The sequence below is a fragment of the Amblyomma americanum genome, chromosome 3, assembly GCF_052857255.1.
Source record: "Amblyomma americanum isolate KBUSLIRL-KWMA chromosome 3, ASM5285725v1, whole genome shotgun sequence".
NCBI lineage: Eukaryota > Metazoa > Arthropoda > Arachnida > Ixodida > Ixodidae > Amblyomma > Amblyomma americanum.
In genome coordinates this window covers 20,245,611-20,266,839 of record NC_135499.1, presented here as the reverse complement: position 1 = coordinate 20,266,839, position 21,229 = coordinate 20,245,611, and the positions used below count along the sequence as shown (strand labels likewise).

Here is a 21,229-nt window from a genome sequence, read left to right as displayed (position 1 = left end):
GTCGAGGGTTCTCCACAACAACACAGCTAGTGGTCACTGTAGTTAGTTAGTTAGTTATATTGATTTTAATGGCGCAAAAGCAACTATGGCTATGATGAACTTGCCAAAGTGCTCGATTGTGGTGGCCAGATTGACATGATTTTTTTAGATTATTCCAAAGCCTTTGATAGAGTCCCTCATCATAAACTAGTAACAAAAATGAAAATAATAGGCAATCCGGATAAAATAATCAATTGGGTCACGTCATATTTATCCAAACGAAAGCAGTTTGTCGAAATCGATGGAGCCACCTCTCGATTCTTAGAGGTTTATTCAGGTGTACCTCAGGGATCGGTTTTGGGTCTAGTACTCTTCAATATCTATATAAACGACCTTACAGAAGCTCTCGAACCCTCTGTGTCCGTAAAGTTGTTTGCGGATGATTGTATTATATTTAATACTATCAAATCTGTGTCTAACCAGCTTACTTTGAACGCAAATTTACAATTATTAGCTAAATGGTGTAACGAATGGGAAATGATTATTAACTTTGACAAAACAGTTTCTCTCTGCATCAGTAAAGAGACTACGCCACTTAATTTCACATACAACATAAATAACAATGCCATCAGAGATGTAAAAGAATATAAGTATCTAGGTGTCACAATAACGTCACGGCTCAAATGGACGAAAGACATCGATAATATGTGTTCCTCCACCCGCAAAAAGTTAGGACTTCTTAAATTTCGGATGGGCGGTTGCCCTAGTGCCCTAAGACTGAAGGCATATAAATCGATTGTAAGGCCAACTCTTGAATATGCCTGCATTGTGTGGGATCCCTACACCCAAAAACTAGAAAAAATACGTCTTGCGGCTCGCTTTATTTTCAACCGTTACTGGCGCCTAGACTCTCCTTCCGCCATGCTGAAACTTGCAGACTTAGAACCACTTGCAGATAGAAGAAAGAAAGCCCGTCTCAATTTCCTTCATTCATTATACTTTTCTCGACTTGGTATTCGACCTGAAAATCCCATCGCTAGTGATTCTAGACGAGTCTCGCGTCACAAGCATACCCTTAGCCTGGAACCTATTTTTGCACGCACAAATACGTACAAGTTTTCTTTTTTTCCAAGAACAGTTTCTGAATGGAATGCTCTACCACAGAACTCTCCGTTGCTTTCTAATCATTCTCGATATCTTCACTGCTGCATTCGTAGCTGTACTGTAACTGCATTTTTATGTGTGTTTTTGCATTGTCTATTTTGTGGCAACTATATTGTTCGGTACTTGCTTTGCTTTTCCCCTGTATGTATTTCCCTCTCCTGCTTGGACATACAGCATGTCCACAGTATTCAATAAATAAATAAATATATAAAATAAATAAAAGTGTGGGTTGTGATGTGTCTTGGAATGCACCACTATTTTATTCCGTACTTGCTGTCTCCATGAAGCCATAAGCTTGCCACACACTTCGCTGCTACCTCTTCCTGTATTTGGGATGAAAAACTTACACAGTAAAAGCTCGTTAATTCTAACTCGAAGGGGACCGGAAAATTGTTCGAATTAAGCAAAGTTCGAATTACCGAATGGGCGCTAGAAGGAGCAGTAATAGCGCCCCGCCATGTGGGCAGAACCTGAAGCGGTCATATCTAGACTTGTTATCGCGAACTAGGCACACTACTACACATTTGTGGCAGGTATATTCAGAGAATTAAATTCATCCGGTTCTAGTGGCAAATTAAATTGATCAGCCAGTTATGCGCCAGAAAAAAGTACTGCAATGCATTCGCGTGAGCAGCGAGCTTTAGTGTAGGAATATATGATGCTATTTCTGCTACAAAACATGTTTATTTGCGGGGAATTGTAAAAATTAAAATTAATAAGCGAACTGCATTTGCTTGCGTTTCTTCTGCCGAGACTCCATCAGCATCATCTGCAGCTTGCTCAAAGCTCCTGCGCAACGTCAGAGTTCTCACTGACAGAGAAGTGGCGTGCTGCAACATCGAGCACCGATGCTACTTCACGTGCACTTGGCGGTGGCATAGTCTCGTCGCCGCCGTCGGACTCATCCCTGTCAGCTGTTCTCACTGCACGTGAAACCTGCGATGTCTGCTGGGAGCATGCAGCCTCAATTATATCGTCGTCACTCAACGTCTTCATGCTGTTGTCCACGTGGCTCGCGCTCTCTCGAGGCACCAAGAAAAGCCGTCATCGCCCGGACCACCATGCTAAGTTGTTTACACCACGTTATCGCGACCCAGCGACGAAAACCTGGAACGGCTCGCGCAAAGCATCAGTGGCACGGGCGAGTGCTCTGGCAACGAAAACCTGCTACGGCATGCACAGGAACGCGGGCTCCGTGAGCCTCGTGGACTCGGCTTCTTTTTCCTTTTTACATCTCTGGTAAATTTGGAGCAGGTTTTACTCGCTATGGGTCAACTTTTAACTACGAGGAGAAGTGTCAGCCAGTGGCTCCGAGTTCGAATAAACCGTAGTGGATGCCGACTTGTTCGAATTATCAGAAGTTTTTCACCAATGAAATACCGTATAAACGCGTGTAAGGGCCAAAGTTTTTTTCCCAGATTCGGGGGACAAATTTCGGGGTGCGACCCATACACGCAATTTTCAAAAAAAAAAAATTTTTTTCAAGTGAAAGCAAACCAATCTGGAATGCGCGGCATTTATTTACCGTTCAGGCATCACTCACGGAGTTTTCAGACTCCGAGCTGGTGCTGTATTCAGGTAAATGTTCAGCCCACAGAAAGTCCTCTTCAGTCCCATCTAAACTGTTTGAAATTCCGGTCACTTTGAAACTCCGGGTTACAATGTCGGTCGACACGGAATTCCACGCGGACAAAATCCATCCAAGCACAGTTGCGAGCGGTGCCCTCTTAAGCCGCCCTGTCGGCGTCTCGTCGTGACTGCCATTGGCCATCCATTCCGAATACTGCCTTCGAAATTGAACCTTAAAAGGCCGATTGACGCTTACATCCAGAGGTTGCAGCATGCCGGTGAGGCCGCCCGGTATCACGGCCATGTCTGTGCGGATACCGCGCGGGCGTTCCTTAAACCTACCCGTCAAGTGACCGTGGAAGCTGTCCAAGACGAGGAGCTATCGTCGGGCCAGCATGGCGCCTGGGCACTTCTCCCAAACGCTTTTTACCCAGTCGAGCACAAGCTCATCGTCCATCCAGCACTTTTCTTGGGCCCGAACTACAGTTCCCTTGGGGAAAACGCCTTTAGGAATCATTTTTCTTTTCAGGATGACATAGGGGGGCAGCTTCCGTCCGTCCGCGGTGACGCACAGCATAACGGTACACTGTTGGCGCTCCGCGCCGGTTGTCCGCACGAAAACACTCTTCTTTCCTTTCAGTTCAACTGTGCAGCTCTCGGGACAGTCGAACCACACGGGGGTGTGGTCGGCGTTCGCTATCTGCGAAAATATATAGTTGTGCTCACGACGAAGACCGATGACATACTTCTGAAAGCTGAGCAGCTTGTCCGCGTAGTCGAGGGGCAGCCGCTGGCACATCGTGGTCCTTCGCCGAAATGATAGGCCCTTCCTCTTCAGAAATCTTCGTACCCAGCCGGCACTGGCCTTGAAGTCCTCGTGCGGTATGCTTTTAGCACGCGCCAAGGCTTGTGCCCTCACGCGCAGCATGTCCGTTGTCAACGCGTAGCCGTTGTTCCGCACTTCCATTGAATAGCATAGCAGCTCTTCTTCTAGCTCAGGAAATTTGCATGGCTTGCCTCGGAAAGCGCGCTTTTTGGAGCTGGTATTCAACTCATCCCTTTGTCCGCACCACAGTCGGCCACACTTCTCGTCCACGTCAAATTTTCTGCCCGCGGCACGCTTGCCGTGTTCAAGAGCGAACTCCACTACTTTCAGTTTAAAGCCCGCCGTGTAGCTGTTGAGGTGCTCGCCCATCGTGCAACAGTGACAATGCTCGGAGGCAGTTCATGAAAAAGTGAAGAACGACAGCGCACGAGAGCAACAACTATGCCGAGCGACCACGCTAACACAACCACCAAAAAACGCATGCTTTGACAGCCAGAACAGAACAAAGTTAGACCTGGCGATACCGATGCCGATACGGATAGCGGAAGTACAGTAGCAGAAGCTCGCGGCAGAAGAAAAGATGATGATGATGACCCGCGGCCTCGGGCGCCATCCATGAACGGCACCTCGAAGCTCCTGTGCGCATGTATTTCGAAGGCTATTCTTGCGTGTTTCCTGGAAAGTTTGGGTGCGACCTTTACACGGATTTTTTTTTTTTTTTCAAATATTTCCTTTGGGAATACGGGGTGCAGCCCTTACACGGGTGCGGCACTTACACGCATTTATACGGTACACAGGGCTGCGTCGGGACTCGGGCGTCAGTTCGAATTAACCGTAAGTTCGAATTAACTCAGTTTGAATTAAAGAGCTTTTACCGTACAGTGAAACCTCTTTATAGCGAACAGGCAAGAAATCATACAACAGTTCGATATAGTCGAAATTCGCAATATAAAATTTTGCCAGCAATTCACGCAATAGTGACAAAATTCAGTCAGTGAAGGAATGGCAATTCATGCGATTCTTACTGGTGAAATGAAGAGTCATTTCCCAGGTTTCAGCGGTGTTTTGAAAGCGCTCATGACTTTTCCGGAGACCGCAAAAAAGCCGAGCGCGTTGGTTGCCTTTACCACACAGCACCGCAAAATACAGATTAAGCGCCAGCTGAAGTGGCTTCCCTGCATCACAGCAGTGTTGCGTGGAAAGCTGTACGCCACAGCAAAACCTGTTGCCGTTTTCACCACCTCCGCAACAGCAGACATGAGCGCAGAGTTGTTATCACTTGATATGTCCTTTGATATATCCATTTCACGGCCAGCCGCGTTCAATATATAAAGCAGAAATTGCACGTGTTTGCCAAAAATATTTACGAGGAGTTCGATATAGCCAATAATTTGTAACATCTGCGTTCAATATAGAGTACAATCTTGATTATAAGAATCTCACGGGGTCACGAAAAATATTGGTATCATCCAAAACAAACAAACATTTCTTTGCGGAGTTTACGCAAATCTATTTTTGACTCATGGGATTCACCTACGGCTTTGTACCACCGCCAGCTTGTGGCCACTGTGATGTAGGGCGGTGTGCCTCCATTCACTGCTCGCGCTGCGCACTGCACAACTGGCGATCGCAACATCGGTGATGCACGGGTCGCGCACCGCACCACGGTGCATTGCTCGTGGTGTGCACTGCGCGACTGGTTATCACGACGTCGAGGGTGCGGTCGCGGCCCATGCGTTCGTATGATCTGCAGTAAAGCAGGGAGTTGTTCATTACATCAGAATTTTTTACCCATTGCACAAAGTGCAGCCTGACCAGGGAATTTTAGGAATTCGTGCCATCCCGAAATTCATATCAAATGGGATCATATCATCGAGATTCAACTGCATCGAGGTTTGACTATAGATGAGTTCTGTGAACTGTGACTACTGTTAAAGTTCACGGGGCAGATGACGTCCAAGAACGGTACGAATTTGAAACTCTCGGATAAGTGGCCGTGTTTCTAATTCTAATTCTTGGGCTGACAACGCTAAGGAGTCAGCAGTCTCTCGCAGGACGATATGCTGGAGAAAGTGCATGCTATCTGTAGGTCATCTACATAAACTGAATACATTATGGACTTGGGTATTACTTTGGCTAACGAATTCATTTTTACTACGAAGAGTGTCGTGCTTAGAATGCAACCTTGGGGTACGCCATTCTCTTGGGTGAAAGACATGGAGAGAGTTGTTCCTAGGCGGACCCTAAATGTGCGGTTAGCCAGGAAGTCGTTCAAGCAGTTCAGCATCCTGCCTCTGATACCTAGCTCTGCTAGGTCGCGGAGGATGCCGAACTTCCACGTGGTATCGTATGCCTTCTCCATGTCGAAGAAGACCCCGATACACTGCTGCTTGTGGATGAACGCTTCCCGTATGGTGTTCTCTAGGCGGACAAGGTGATCTGTGGTTGAGCATGCTTTTCTGAATCCACATTGATGTACATCTAATAGTTGCTGAGATTCGAGTACAAAGGTGAGTCTAATATTTTTTACACCTTCAAAAGATTTAGCAATGCAGCTGGTGAGGGCTATTGGTCTGTAATTGTCAGGACTTGTTGGGGGTTTTCTGGGTTTCAGAAAAGGTACTATTACTGCTTTCTTCCACTCCTCAGGTATTCTGCCAGTCATCCATATTTTATTGAAGAATTTTAACAGTGCCTGTACGGCAGTATCAGAGAGATGGGCAAGCATATTGTAATGCACATTGTCTGGGCCTGGTGCTGTCTTTTTACTGGAAGATAATACCCTATTTAATTCCTGGAGCGTAATGGGCTGGTTGTAGTCTTCCTGCATGCCTGCTCCAAATGGAAGTTTTTGTTTTTCAGCTATAGCTTTGTGTTTCTGGAATGTTGTGTAGTGGGATGACCTTGAGACTTCAGCAAAGTGCTCGCCCAATAAATTGGCCTGTTCTTCCAACGATGTTTGTGTACCGGGTGTTGTCAAAAGTGGAAGTGTGAAGGAAGTATGGTCACCAGTGAATTTACGAACTTTGTCCCACATTTTCTTTGATGGTATTGTATTTATAGAGGACGCATATTTCTGCCAGGAGGTTTTCTCAGCATTCCTGCGCACGTACTGCGCTCTCGCCTTGGCCCTCTTAAAAGTGAGTAAGTTCTCTGCAGTGGGGTACCGACGCAGGGTGCCCCATGCTTTATTTTGCTGTTTTTTTGCAAATGTACATTCTTCTGTCCACCATACTTTGTGTTTCTTCTGTACGAGTCCTGTTGTTTGTGGTATAGCGAGTGTTGCAGCAGATATTATGCATGCAGTAAATCTTTCATTAATTTCATCTATGCTGAGGTCTTCAGAAAATTCTTTATCTAGAGTGGCACTTTCTGTAAAAAGTGACCAGTCGGTGAGGTGAAATTTCCAGCGCCGTGGTCTTGTGGGGATGACTGGAGTGGAATACGAGAGCCTGATGACAGTGGGCAGGTGATCACTTTCCAGAGGATCATTTAAAACATCCCATTTAAAATCGTTAAAAAGAGATGGTGATGTGAAAGCTAAATCAAGGAAGCTCATTTTTGCTGAGCTTGGGCAACAATATGTGGCCTTTTTTGTGTTTAAAAGACAGACATTATTCGAGAGGAGAAAATCTTAGATTATTTTGCCCCTAGAGTCACAGCGTTCGCTTCCCCAAAACGGGGAGTGAGCGTTAAAATCGCCAACTACCAGATATGGCTCCGGCAATTCATTGATCAGGTCTTCTAAATCTTGTATTGTTAATGTGATGTGTGGGGGGAGATATAAAGAGCAAATTGTTATTGTTTTGTAGGTAACGACGCTAACTGCAACTGCCTCAAGTTTTGTGTAAAGTTTGATTTCTTGAGCAGGGACGCCACTTTGAAGGACAATCGCGACGCCTCCCGAGAGTCGATTTGCCTGCTCAGGATCGCGTCTAAAAATGTTATAATGTTTAAGGATATGCACATGTTGTGGACCAAGATTGGTCTCCTGAAGATATAAAACTGTGGATAACACTGACCCTAAAATATGTGTTACGTCGCTGTAGTTCCGCATAATTCCTCTACAATTCCACTGAATTAAGAAAGCCATGTTTATTTTTGGGGTGAGAACGCTAAGGCGTTTACTTATGCTCAGGGCCCGTTATGAGGGGTCTGTCTTTTTTTCGCTCAAGAGAGCTGTTCCGCCGCTGCAAAGCGGGCGGACTGGGAGCTGTATCCATCGCCTCGCCAGAGGTGCTGGAGGACCGCGCAGCCGCGGTTGTGTTAGTTTCAGGCCTCCCCTGACGGGGGAAAGTCCTGCGGGATGCCGACCCATGGACCGGCGCTCCCTGCTGTGACAATGGCAGGGCAGCTTTCGCTGACCCTGCCTGGGGCGTGGATGGCCCTGCCATAGGCTCGGTGGAAGTGGCCTCGGCAGGTGCCGGAGTGCTGTGTGGTGCTACGCCCCTGCGCACCACATCAGCGAAGTTTGGTTTCGCTGTGAACGAGAATGTGTTGGTTAGTGCAAAACGCCTCCTGGCTTCTTTAAATGAAATGTTTTCTTTGGTCTTAAGGGGGGAGGTGGGGATCGGAGTCAATTTCCTTATTTTTTGTAGTAGAGCAATGAAATTTGGCATGGTTATTGGAAAGTGTGCAGAATGACTAAATACAAAGTTTCATTGATATATCTTGAGTAGTTTTGATATTACAAATTTTTATTTGCACTCAGCTTGCAGAATGCCTGGCATGACAAAAAAACATGGTAGAAGCCCACAGTTGCTTTTATATTTTAGCAAAATGAATAGTTCATGCAGTGACATTTTCCAAATAATTTTATCACTCTTATTTTTTTTTACATAGGACAACATATCCATGTCTGAAAAATGAGGTCGTTATCAACGCACTAATTTAGCTAAGCAGTAAAAAAATGAGATAGTTATTAAAAAATATAGGAATGTCACTGCACAGAGAATTTACTAAGAAATACAACGCAATAAACCTCATGCAAATCCGACAAGGCATAGTTGTTCTATGCTTTCTGCAAGCAGGACAGTCGGCTCAAAACTCACTTCTGAGAAAACTGGCTCTAAAGTTGCACAGCCGCCACATGTTCTTCAGAATGCCCCAGGGCTGTAATACTTGGTGTCTTTGCTTGCAGGGGTCTTCTTATGCCTTTGCTCTTTCGTTTTTTCTGCACTGCATGCTTTTCTTTTTCTTTGTTTGTCCTTCTCCTGAGCTCTCTCAAGGGCAAGGCTACCGGGTTTGATGCCCACAGACTTGCATACTTCAGTGTAGGCACGCAAGTTACCAAAGTTGTAGCGTGCAACTGCTTCATGGACTGCAGTCTCCACTGCAAACAATGAAGCCCGCTGATCTTTTGAAATCATTGACCAGATGACAGAATGTAAGCTTTCTGCAGCATTCTGCGTCTTGTTGCCCTTGCAACGCTCCAGCAGTTGCGGGTCAGACAGGCGTTGGTAGACAGGTAGCAATGCCTCTGCTACACGTCTTGGTAGCTTGTACTTATGAGGCGGTGGTGGCTCCATTTTGGCCTGTGCTGACCTATGTCTGCACCAACTGTCAGGGCCAGGTGGGCACAGCTCATGATGAGGCTCGTCATCTGTAGATGTCACATGGTACAATGTGGCCATCACGGCCCTTTGCATGTCACTGACTTCGGTGTTTCTGCGCAAGGTTAAACCATAGTAATTGGTCAGTTTTTTAATTAGGTCCTGCGTGAGTCCACCTTTCCCACCCAATGGCTCCCCTTTCTTTGCTCTTGCAACCAGTGTGCGGAGTGCAGTGCCCATCCTCTTCTGCACATGGTTTATGCAGTCCTCCTTAGTCAGGGGTATGAAGCCGTATACCTCATCTTTGCAGAGTGCAAGATATGTTCGGCTGTCACCATCACATATGACATTCGTGTAGCGAAGGCCATAGCTGCTGAAAGAACGCCTGAAAAGTATTAGTGCAGCTTCCACCTCCATCTGACCTGAGGCAACATCTGTGTTTTTCTGGCACTGATGCTGCTCAATCCAAGTGCCATAGCTAGGGTCACTCTCCGCTGGTTGCTGACAGCACCCTAGGCAGAAATTTGACAGTACGGTGCAATCCAGCACAAGCCCGGTATAAAATTCGATAATACATCCTACACCAATGTGAGAGCTGTGGCCTCGTGTAAGCCAAGTGCCATCATACACAACTGTTATGTTACTTGGGCTGGATGGTTGCATCTTGCTGTAGACGTCTTTTACAGCCAGTACAGCATCTGCAAAAATGTTTTGTGCAGCTTCCTCTGCTCCAGGTTTAAACAATTTTTTTAGGTGGCCCTGATAGGTTTTTTGATGCAGCCCATGATGTGAGACATTCATTGTGGCCCAGAAGTCGTTCAGGGCAGTGGGCCCTTTTCCAATGGTCTTGATGGCTTGCATAGCTCTTATATTGACCTCAAAAGTCCTTCCTTCAGACTTCCTTTTTGATGACCAATGTGAAGCAATAGGGCCGCAAGCACCACAGGAAAGCACCAATTTTACTGCTAGGCCCAGTTTAGTCTCGTGCTTCAATGACAACCTCTTCTTAGAGCATTTTGGGCACAGTAAAGACCCTATTATCGAATTCATTACACTAGCTTGAATTAATGTGAATTCATCTTCATCTGGGGCCGATTCTTCCTCTGTCTGCCGCGCGAACCCGAACTTGCGCTCCGTTGACGACACCGCGCGAAGTGTAGCACGGACGCTGCACGCTTGCTCCTCAGCTGCTTCCAAGGTCACAAAACGTGGTTCCAGGTGCACCTGAACGGTGCGCTTCTGTTTTGGAAAAAGCTCGCTGTCATCCCGTTGAGCTGGCATCGCATCGTCACTCGCCGCCGCAAAAACGGAACTTTGCCCGGGCCGCTGCTGCACTGCGATGTCACGGCTTGTGGACGGCGCCGGGTCCCCAGATTCACTGCCGGTCATTGATTCCGAGGGCAGGTGCACCTGAACGGTGCGCTTCTGCTTAGGGAAAACTTCACCGTCATCCCGTTGAACCGGCACCGCACCGGCACTGGCCGCCGCAAAAACGGAACTGTGTCCGGGTCGGTACTGCACTGCGATGTCACGGCTTGTGGACGGCGCCGGGCCCACAGATCCACTGCCGGTTATTGATTCCGAGGGCAGGTGCACCTGAACGGTGTGCTTCTGCTTAGGCAAAACTTTGCCGTCATCCCGTTGAACCGGCACCGCACCGCCACTCGCCGCCGCAAAAACGGAACTGTGTCCGGGTCGGTACTGCACTGCGATGTCACGGCTTGTGGACGGCGCCGGGCCCACAGATTCACTGCCGGTTATTGATTCCGAGGGCAGGTGCACCTGAACGGTGTGCTTCTGCTAAGGCAAAACTTCGCCGTCATCCCGTTGAACCGGCACCGCACCGCCACTCGCCGCCGCAAAAACGGAACTGTGTCCGGGTCGGTACTTCACTGCGATGTCACGGCTTGTGGACGGCGCCGGGCCCACAGATTCACTGCCGGTTATTGATTCCGAGGGCAGGTGCACCTGAACGGTGTGCTTCTGCTTAGGCAAAACTTCGCCGTCATCCCGTTGAACCGGCACCGCACCGCCACTCGCCGCCGCAAAAACGGAACTGTGTCCGGGTCGGTACTGCACTGCGATGTCACGGCTTGTGGACGGCGCCGGGCCCACAGATTCACTGCCGGTTATTGATTCCGAGGGCAGGTGCACCTGAACGGTGTGCTTCTGCTTAGGCAAAACTTCGCCGTCATCCCGTTGAACCGGCACCGCACCGCCACTCGCCGCCGCAAAAACGGAACTGTGTCCGGGTCGGTACTGCACTGTGATGTCATGGCTAGCGGACGGCGCCAGGCCCCCAGATTCACTGCTGGTCGCTGATTCCAAGGGCAGGCTTGCTTCCGACGACACATCGGCGTGACTGGATATCGGAGCGGACCTCCGTTCGTGCGGTTCAGTTGCTGCTGGCCGCTTCTGTTTTGGAATAGGAGGCTTGCGCTTACGCTTCCCGTAAGCATACTTCGTCCTGTACTTCTGGCCCGTGCGACGCTCCATCGCGGGCTCGCATACGAAACCACACGCAGCAGATGAGTTGACGAAAATGCAGAACGGACAGCACGAGTTGAATCGCAAACAATCGTTTTCGCGAAGCGCGCGCGCAGCAGACAACCGGAGAAGCGGCATGCCTTTCGGCAGCCAATCGCAGGGCGCGCTGAGCACCACGTGACTGGCGCGGCCAATCGGCACCTAGCTGCGACTTCGCGGGTGCCCTCGTATTTTTCACGTCTGTGCATTTATTTTTTATCGTAGACACGTGGTTCCACTGGGAGAAGAACCGCGGTGAAGCAAGCTTTCCAGTGACACCAAACTTGCCGTAGGCGGCGGTGAAGGTGCGGCGGTATCGCGCTCCGAAATCGGCCGTTTTTGCGCGGATTTTGGCCAGTTTTTTGCGACCCGCGGTCAGAAAAATATTTTTTAGGTACGCTTAGAGACTGTTTTCGGCGGAAATTTTTTTAGCTGTGATAGAAAAGGTAGTGCAGAATCCGAATCTGCCGTTTTCCAAAAATCGATTTTTTTCCGCGATATTCGCGATCTGATCCCCGCGTCCCCCCTTAATGGTGATAATTTCTTTCTCCTTTTTCCAGGACGGACACGCCCTGGAGTACGCAGCGTGGTCTCCTTCGCAATTTGCGCAGCGCAGTGCTGCGTCACATTCCTGTGAATTGTGGTCCTTAGAAGCGCATTTCGCACAGGTTTTGCGGCCGCGGCAACTCTGAGAGCCGTGCCCGAATCTCTGACAGTTGAAGCATCTGCGTGGGTTAGGAATGTAGTGCCTGACATTAACTTTAAGGTATCCGACTTCGATGGTTTCAGGTAATGTGCTTGTGCTGAATGTGAGTACCAGGTGTTTAGTATCTATTTCTTTGTTGTCTTTGCAGATTTTAATTCGATAGACATCTGTGACATTTTGGTCGCTGAGACCTTCTAGCATTTCTTTTTCTGTTAGATGAATGAAGTCGTTTTCTGAGATGACACCACGGACGGTATTGAGGGATCTGTGGGCTGTTATGGAGACTGGGATGTCTCCAATAGAGAGAATGTCTGAGATCTTGGAGTTTTGGGTATGGTCACGGATTTCTAGTAATAAGTCGCCACTGGCCATTTTCGATAGCTTATATCCAGGGCCCAGTGCATCTGTTAGGCACTTTGACACAAGAAAGGGGGATAGTATTCTTGCCTGCTTTCCTTCTACTGTACTATGTATGACATGGAACTTTGGGAAGGTTGTTTTCTTTTTCGGAAAAAGTCTGTTGCTTCGTTCCGCCCTCTTTTCAGAGAGCGATCAGGTTTTGAAAGGGGGGAGAGCCATAAAGAAAATTTAGTTATTCGGTCATGGTGCCAGCCACCCACCACGGAGTCCAACAAGGGGACGGGACAGGAACTTGAAAGCAAGTCCTGCCCACGCCAGCTGTACACCTCAACTATAACCAAATATGACTCAACTCAGGGTAGTTGGTCACACAAGGTTAACCCTCGCCGCCAGGAAAACAGGAAAAACCAAGGAGTGAGTAGGATAGAGGAGAGTTGTGAGACAGAGATAGGAAAGTGAAAGATGGAGAGGAGGATAGGAAGAAGCGACTGCCGATTCCCCCTGTCGGGTCAGGCCGGAGGTGCCGTCTGCAGGAAGCTGGGGCCAAAGTGGTGTGTTGCCTCCGTTGAGGGGCCTTAAGGGTCCAAACGCCCGGCATCGGCTCAACCACCAGAATCCCCTTTTTCCCGGACACGGCGATGCCACGCACGGTGAGGCGCGGGTGCTCGGGTCCGTGGTGATGCACAGTTCACCATCATCCCCTTGCGGGGATGTCCCTGCGGATGCTCAGGAACCCGCGGTGTCGCCACTCACCGACGCCTGCAGGCTGCAGACGCCCCCCTGCGGGGAAACAGCTAGTAATAGGTTGGCCACAAGTTGGTGGTGAAAACGTTGACACGTTTAGGACCGAGGGTTTGACATGGTCAGGGTCCCTAGTCCGGGAGTCTGTTGACTGCTGCTGGCACCCTTCCTCCAAACAAAAAACATCCTTTCCTTGACATGTCCAAATCTATAATCTGTAGGAGGAAAATGTTTGCAGTTTTGGAATCAGCACATGAAAATGCACAGAGTGAAAATTTAGTGTAAATCTGTCCATAAATAATATAGTAGTTCTATGAGGAGTGTCCCCGTTTAACCGCGTGTAACTGTACTCCTTTAGGGCCAACAGGGCTGATAGTGCACAAATGCAGAGTCCCACCTTGGCATCAGCCGAGGGCAGGCCATGGTGCACCGGAAATGCAAGTGTGGCCACCAGGGCAGAGAAGTCTGGCTCTAGGTCACTGCCCTGGTTCACCTCATTGCCAGCCTGCACGCAGGTGAGCACGGCGGAGGCTAGTGCCAGCCAGAGGGTGCATGCGAGCACAGCGGCCGGCGGACAGCGCTCCAGGCAGCCCAGCACCGATTGCAGCAGGTGCAGTCGCGACGGGTTCTGCAGGCCCAGGGTCAGTAGCCTCTGGAACAGCTGGGTCACCCTGGGTTTGCACAGGCATGAGTCACAGCCTCACTCACTTCCACTGTACTCTCGTTTTAGTAAAATAATAAAGCTCATAGGATGGTTACAAGTGCACAACGCCAAAGTTCAGCGTTATCTAGTGCAGCGGATGGAAGGAATTTAAGAAACGCAATATATTTCGGAGGTTATGGAGGGTGTCTCCTTCACCTCCTCGTGTCCAGCTTTGCATTATAAGTCCCTTACGATTCCGGGGAGATGCAAAGAAAGGCACTGTAAAAGCAGGGCATGGGCTAGTGACAGCTAAAACTGTAAAACTGATTCTGGTCAACGTTCGCTGCTGCACTCGGAGCACACTAGTCACGGTCGACACACTGCATGAATTGGTCTTCATTTGGTTAACTTGTGCTGCATTAACAAGTGGATGAATCCATCTTTTAAGCTCATTCCACTGCCTCCGCCAACGGGAAAAAATTTTGCCAAATGCTGGAGCCCAGCTCAGACCGAGAGATCCCTGCCCTTTCACAAAACAAGCTTGCTCCCTGCTGAACTGCATAATCGCAAAACACCTTCCCCATGCACCTTCTTCACCCACTGATGTTCCAAGCACCTTAATGCATTGCCCAATCTTGCAGACAAATGCATTATCCAGCCAGCTGCAGAGGAGCTCATTGTCACCGTTTGGTTCCGGCATGGGTTCAGGTGCAGTTTTAAACAAATTAAAGCATGCGAGTAGTGATGCAGCAAATTTACAGGATCTCTAGGAGGATGCACAAATGCAACCCACTGAGTGGGAAGGTCAATATTATAAGCAGGGGTGTGCAATTACTTAATATTTCAAGCATCATATCTACAAACACGTAACACAGGTTTTTGCATTCATAATACAAATGAAAAGTCACCCCTTGCATCGTAACTCAATCTTATGCACAGCCACTCGTGAAGGCTATACCGCATTTACTCACATATTATATGCCGGCAATCAGCGCAGTGCATTGCTTGCCGGACCTGAAAATCACAAGAGATGCACAATTGTGCACCTAGTGTGATTTTGAGGCACTTTTTAGTGGCATCACAAAGTTGCATGATGCTTAAATTCACAATTTCTCAAAACCTCTGCGCACGACGACAACTCGTTTAAATGCTGCCGAGAACAGTCAGTGCTGCTCAAGAAGCACAACCCGCTGCACGCTTGTACCACTGAGAGAAGTTGAGTTTTGTACCACAAGGCTTCAAATGTGCACGATACAACCATGGTGCACTGGGACTCCGTGCTTATCTTCCTATTGGCCTCATCTTAAAATCGTTTGGATGACTCCTGAAAAAACACAAAGGAGGGCATGCAAATCTTTTCACAATAATCTCTATTGAATTAAAAAATGATACAATTTACAACAAAACTGATTTTCTATTCACCCCTAAATGATGAATGTTCATCTACTTTAATTACTATCTACTATAAGACTGACTTCTGATAAGAAGACCAAATTCCCCTGGCCCAGTCAATTTTATATTGAAGGAAGGACACACACCTCACAACTTAATCTCTGCAAATATTATAAGGACTTAAGGGCAACACCAGTGTTTTTTCTACCTCCTCTGATTTTGCAAAAACTTTCACAGTATGTTAACCTTTCAGGTCCTTTGTGCAAAATTTTGCAGCGGGGTGGTATTTTGTTGCTGTGCAAAGAAATTTTAAAATTTCCCATTTCATGACCTCAAAAACGAAGTGACCAAAGTTATAAAAGAGCTGTGCATGATATGCTACTTTCGTGACAGCACTGTATAAGTAAACACCTTTGTTTCTTTTTTGGTAAGCAATTCTGTATAATACTGCCAATTTAACTTGCGTTTTCTGTTCGAAGTCAGTTGCTGTCAAATGCTTTGAATGTTTGTTTTAATTTGTTTGTTTTTGTATAGGAGGGCAGACCTTAGTCAGGTGTTGCATAACACTTTTTGCCTGCTCGTCCTTGGTTTACATATGTGTTGTAAACAAAAAATAAACCAATAAAAACATTTGAGATTACTAAGGGCAACCTTGCGTATGTGACGTCACTGGATGCACTCCGTGTTTGCTGAAGGACGAAATTTCAAGCTGGCCTTTAGTCACTTAACACAGAAAATGACCCATGCTCTCACTTATTGTCGCCAGTTTGTTCAATCAACGAGCACACGATAGGTTTTGTGACAGCACCCGTGATGTCATAGTGCAGTCTGTCATGGCAACATAGTTTGGTAAAAAACCAGTTTCGGTTTCAGTTTCCTACTTTTTGTTCTTTTTAATTACTTCTAACTGGTACAGTCGATGACCGAAAATTTTGACGCCTGATTTTTCGGACATGCTTGATTATTCGGACTTTTTCGCGGCACCGCGACATGGCCCAGAGAGCCAATGTATAAGAGCGCCTGAAATTTCGGACGCACCACAACTGATCGCTCGATTTTTCAGACCTCGTTCGCATTCGTCGCCAATACCCAAACCGCCATATAATGTGTACAGTGGAACCTCATTAATGCAAACAGCAGTAGAGATCGAAAACTTGATCAAACAAAATGAAATTCAAGCTTAAAGGAGCCTCTTAACTTGCGATGATGAAATTCGGCACATTGCACCCACGTGGTTTTGAATTCGTACTGTTCTTGAATGTCTTTCGCCACACGAACTTGAACCGTAGTCTGAGTTTGCGGAACTCATATGTGCAGAGTCTTTTGTCCCAAATACAGAAAGAGGTAGCAACGAAGCGCGAGGGAGGTCAGCGTACCTGCGGCAAAATGCACCGCAACCCTGACTCTTTTATTGTAAAACCGTAAACAACTGGCGTTTCGATGACAGGCAAGACGCCCCTCATAATATGCAAGCCACTGCAGAGTGCATATCACCGGATATGATGGCGATTTTGGCTCTAGTCGCAAGGCCCAATGACTAAGGCCAATGCCGACGGAGCGTTTGCTTAGGCTGTTTCTCAGTTCTTATTGTTTCGCCGTCTTCACATTCTCGTTCCGGGCCCATAGTACTACGAGTGCAGCGCAAACAGTTCCCACAGCGGGGTGTTCGCTTTCCCGTTTAGGCTCTGTCCCAACTTGTGCATTAGTCAGCGACATGCAGAGGGCAGCACAGCCAGGCTGAGCTCGTGAAAGCGGTCGCCATCCGTCGTCCATGCACACGTCGCGCGGCGAGATTTAATCATGAGGAGCTTTAGAATGTGTGCAATACTGACCGCTTCCTCCAGCATACTGGTAATAAGTTTGTGATTTTTTAGGTGAAATCTGATTTTACGGACTGCCTGATTTTTCGGTCGTTTTAGCGATCCCTAGAGAGTCCGAAAAATCGGGCGTCGACTGTATTAATGAAACGATTTTTCGCAACAGAGCGAGGTGACTCTAAAGAATGTGGTCCAATTATCAACTCAAAATCTTCAAGGAACCCCCGGAGTTGGCCATTAACAAAAATCTTTCAGACAAGATGAATGTGCTGATCATTATGGTGTGTTGGCCCAGTTTTGAACTTCAGAGTGCTTTATGCACAGCAATGAAGCCCAATGTGAATTCCTAATGCAGCTGTCCAAATTCACCGAGGGTCGCCATGCGACTGAAAAGGCTGCCATCTCCCCTGTCCTGAGCAATCCCTTTGCGGCCGATGTCCAAGTGGTGCACTTAACAAAACAGATCAGCCAAAGGGCACTCACTCTTCGGTGCTGTTGAAGACGGCCAGCAGGGGTGGCTGAAGCACGAGCTTCAGGAGCGACAGGACAGGCGTGCCCTGCAGCATGAAAAGAGGCAGCTGCTGCGAGAACCAGCAGATTGGGAGCACACACAAAGACCTGCTTGCAACGAGAGCTTAAACAACGTGTGCGCATACCTTTCTGCAGTCACAAGCAGGAGGCTACTAATGGCAGAGGAAAGCAACGAGCAGCGTGCAGCTGCCAGATGGATGCTTAGAGCAGACACACACGGAGTCACAAGAGTGCCGAGTGAGGACTACTGCTTTGCATGCACAATGTTAACTTCAAAAATGATTCCCACACTCTTTCTGTCGCCTTTTCCCAGGGTGGAATCACTGCACAAGGACACATGGCCATGAATTTTCATTCTGTAATCAGTACAACAATATGGGAGCAAAAGCATCTGAGAATGCAACATTAAAATGTAACACACAACCAGAAAAAACGGTAAATAATACGTGTGCCCCAATTCTTGCTCTCACAAAGAAAAAGAATACAACACATTACTTTATTATCGCCAACACCTAATTGGGCTTGAGGGACAGTACTTCGCAGGCAGCAAAGGAATAGCACAACGTAGCAACAAAAAAAAAAAACATTTCCTGAACTGCACTTGAAGTCTGAAGTTCCACGCAAGGAAAAGCAGAAAGAAATTAATTTCAAGTGAGGAATTATGAACTGCTAACTTAAGCAATCAAAAATGCAGCACTAATCTACTGCACCACACATGCCATGGAGCAGATGCTTTAATTCTGTTCTGATTGGTTCTCACTAAATTTCTCCGACTTGTTGACAGGTGGCACTGCTTAACAGGAATCTAATGACAGGAGCTAATGCCAAAGAGAAAAACAGGAAAATAGTAAAATGTATTGCAAGTGACATTGATGAGCTAGGAGGACAGGGCGAGATAATTATATTAGGCGACATGAGCTAATGCCAAAGAGAAAAACAGGAAAATAGTAAAATGTATTGCAAGCGACATTGATGAGCTAGGAGGACAGGGCGAGATAATTATATTAGGCGACATGAACGCACATATAGAAGACCTGGATGGGTACACAGATTCGACAGGAAACATGCTGCAGGACATGTGTGACAGGCATGATTTAGTTGTATGCAACAGTACCGAGAAGTGTGAAGGGCTCATAACATGGGACGCAGGGAGTCTGCACTCGACGATAGATTATGCACTAATGTCACAGAGGGGTAATGAGCATAGATGAACATGGTTCCAGAAGTCTAGGTAGTGACCACAAAAGTATCAAGTACAGTTTCAGAAGAGAAACCAATGTAGGACTGAAGCGAGATGAACACTCAGAGGGGAATTTTTACTCAGAAACGCAAGTGGAAGTAGCAGCCAAACAAAATGAGAAAGTAATTTTTGAGATAATGAAACAGAATGGACTTATACCAAATTAACTCGATTACATGAGCTAGAGCTAGCTAAGGTGTGAGTCAAGCCAAAAGGGAAAAGACGCAAACCCAAGAGTTGATGGGATGAGGAGGTCAAGAAGGCGATATAGAAACGTCAGGAAGCGTCCAGGGAACACAGATATTTCAAGAAGAGGGTGGAACCAGAAGGTGAAGTAGACAGAAAATGGGATAGAAAATGGGCACGACACCGGTCGCCGCACAATGCTCACCGCACTCCTATGTTTCAGGTGCTGTCGTACTGGCCACCTGCTTGTACACGGTGCCACCTTGGCCTCCCGCCCTCCGAAGATTACACTGCACCTGCCCGGAACTTTAGACCAAATGCCGCCCATTCTACGCTCGAGACAGCATTCTCGACGATAATCGCCATCCCCATCTGGCAACCACCCCTAACGATTACGTCATCAACCACAGGATTCAACACTACCCTACTTAACCAGCAGAACCCCTCGGTCCTCACGGGGCACGACACCGGTCGCCGCCCAATGCTCACCGCACTCCTATGTTTCAGGTGCTGTCGTACTGGCCACCTGCTTGTACACGGTGCCGCCTTGATCTCCCGCCCTCCAAAGATTACACCGCACCTGCCCGGAACTTTGGACCAAATGCCCCCTATTCCACGCTCGAGACACCATTCTCGATGATAATCGCCGCCTCCATCTGGCAACCACCCCTACCGATTCCGTCATCAACCACGGGACTCATCGCTACCCTACTTAATGCGCTCAGCCTCGAGGTGAGACTGCCGCTGCACGGTGCCTCGCGGGAAAGCAAACTTAGGGGGCTGCAGGGCAGGTCCCCACACCGCCCACCTAACCTTCTGCCACCCCCTGTTATGCTTACTTTCTCATGGAATCCACTCCGTTACCCTTAAGGACCAGCGGTTATCTTGCCTTCGCATTACATGCCCTGCCCAAGCCCATTTCTTTCTCTTGATTTCGACTAGGATGTCATTAACTCGTGTTTGTTCCCTCACCCAATCTGCCCGCTTCCGGTCTCTTAACGTTACACCTATCATTTTTCTTTCCATGGCTCGCTGCGTTGTCCTCAACTTCTCTCAACACCAACTTTTAAGCCATCCTACAATGTAGGATACTAGGCAACTTCGCTACCTTTTACGTGTTGTAAAGCTTCAAATATTTGACAGACTTTAAGATCATATTTCTCATCACATGCAGTGGTTTCCTTGTGACAATGTGCAAAAATTATTTGTTGAACTTAAAAAATGGCATCCAGAGATAATTGGCAGATCTTTCTGAATGCACACAACACAACCTTGCATAGGGAGTTTAGACCCTCTTGAGCCAAAGCTAGAAGGCACAAGCTATTACACAATAAGTGTTTAGAGTTAATGTGCCAAAAAGCAGATTCCTATACGTAGGATGCTTACCCCCACAGTGACACAGTGACTTTGCATTCTGAATTAAATACCGTCTTCCGACTCCGAGCTGGTGCTGTGTTCTCGTGCATGCTCAACCCACAGAAGTCGTGCAACATGTCCACTGTCAACGTGTAGCCGTTGTTCTGCACTTCCATGACACAGCTGAGCAGTTCTTCCAGTTCAGGAAACTTGCACGACTTGCCTCGGAAAGCGCACTTCTCAATGCATACTTTTGGTCGCACCATTGCAGGACGCTTTTCTCATCCATGCTGCATGCTTGCCGTGCTCGACAGCAAACTCCCAGCCATGTAGATATTAGGTGCTTGCCCATCATGCTAAAATTGCAATGCTCAGTGGCAGCGCGCAAAAGCCATAACTACAGTGAACTACCGTGCTTCTACAACTCCTGTGCCTTTGAAAGCCACTAGAACATGCCCAAAAACCTGGAGCTGATGATATTGATGCAGATATCGATAGTGGAAGCTCGCGGCAGGGGAAAACGATGTAACAATGATGATGATGACCCGCGGCCTTGGGCGCCATCCGTGAGCGGCACCTGTAAGCTCCTGCATGTACGCACGTATTTCAAAGGCTATCCCCATGTCATGGAAAGTGTGAGT

At 47.7% G+C, this 21,229-nt stretch overlaps 2 protein-coding genes across 10 annotated transcripts in view; both read right to left on the bottom strand.

The window, feature by feature from the left end:
* The window catches only part of LOC144124469 (telomere-associated protein RIF1-like), a 395,573-nt gene that overhangs the window by 244,632 nt on the left and 129,712 nt on the right, over positions 1-21,229 (bottom strand). For all 9 annotated transcript variants that reach the window (XM_077657148.1, XM_077657150.1, XM_077657155.1 and 6 more), the window contains 2 exons: positions 17,759-17,832; positions 13,821-14,094 (listed from right to left, as the gene is read on the bottom strand). In XM_077657148.1, coding sequence (XP_077513274.1) covers positions 13,821-14,094; positions 17,759-17,832 — 348 coding nt within the window. The remainder of the gene's footprint in view (positions 1-13,820; positions 14,095-17,758; positions 17,833-21,229) is intronic.
* On the bottom strand, positions 7,882-12,068 carry LOC144124468 (uncharacterized). Its single transcript, XM_077657147.1, has 2 exons — positions 10,903-12,068; positions 7,882-10,500 (listed from the first exon to the last, which is right to left on the bottom strand). Exons 1-2 carry the CDS (start codon positions 11,713-11,715, stop codon positions 8,635-8,637), a joined length of 2,679 nt encoding a protein of 892 aa, XP_077513273.1. The 5' UTR covers positions 11,716-12,068; the 3' UTR covers positions 7,882-8,634.

Excerpts from the sequence above, each read along its gene's own strand:
- LOC144124468 (XM_077657147.1), bottom strand. The coding sequence starts at position 11,715 with ATGCCGCTTCTCCGGTTGTCTGCTGCGCGCGCGCTTCGCGAAAACGAT. Across the intron at positions 10,501-10,902 it reads TTCAACGGGATGACGGCGAA|GTGCACCTGCCCTCGGAATC; the intron begins GTTTTGCCTTAG and ends CGCACCGTTCAG.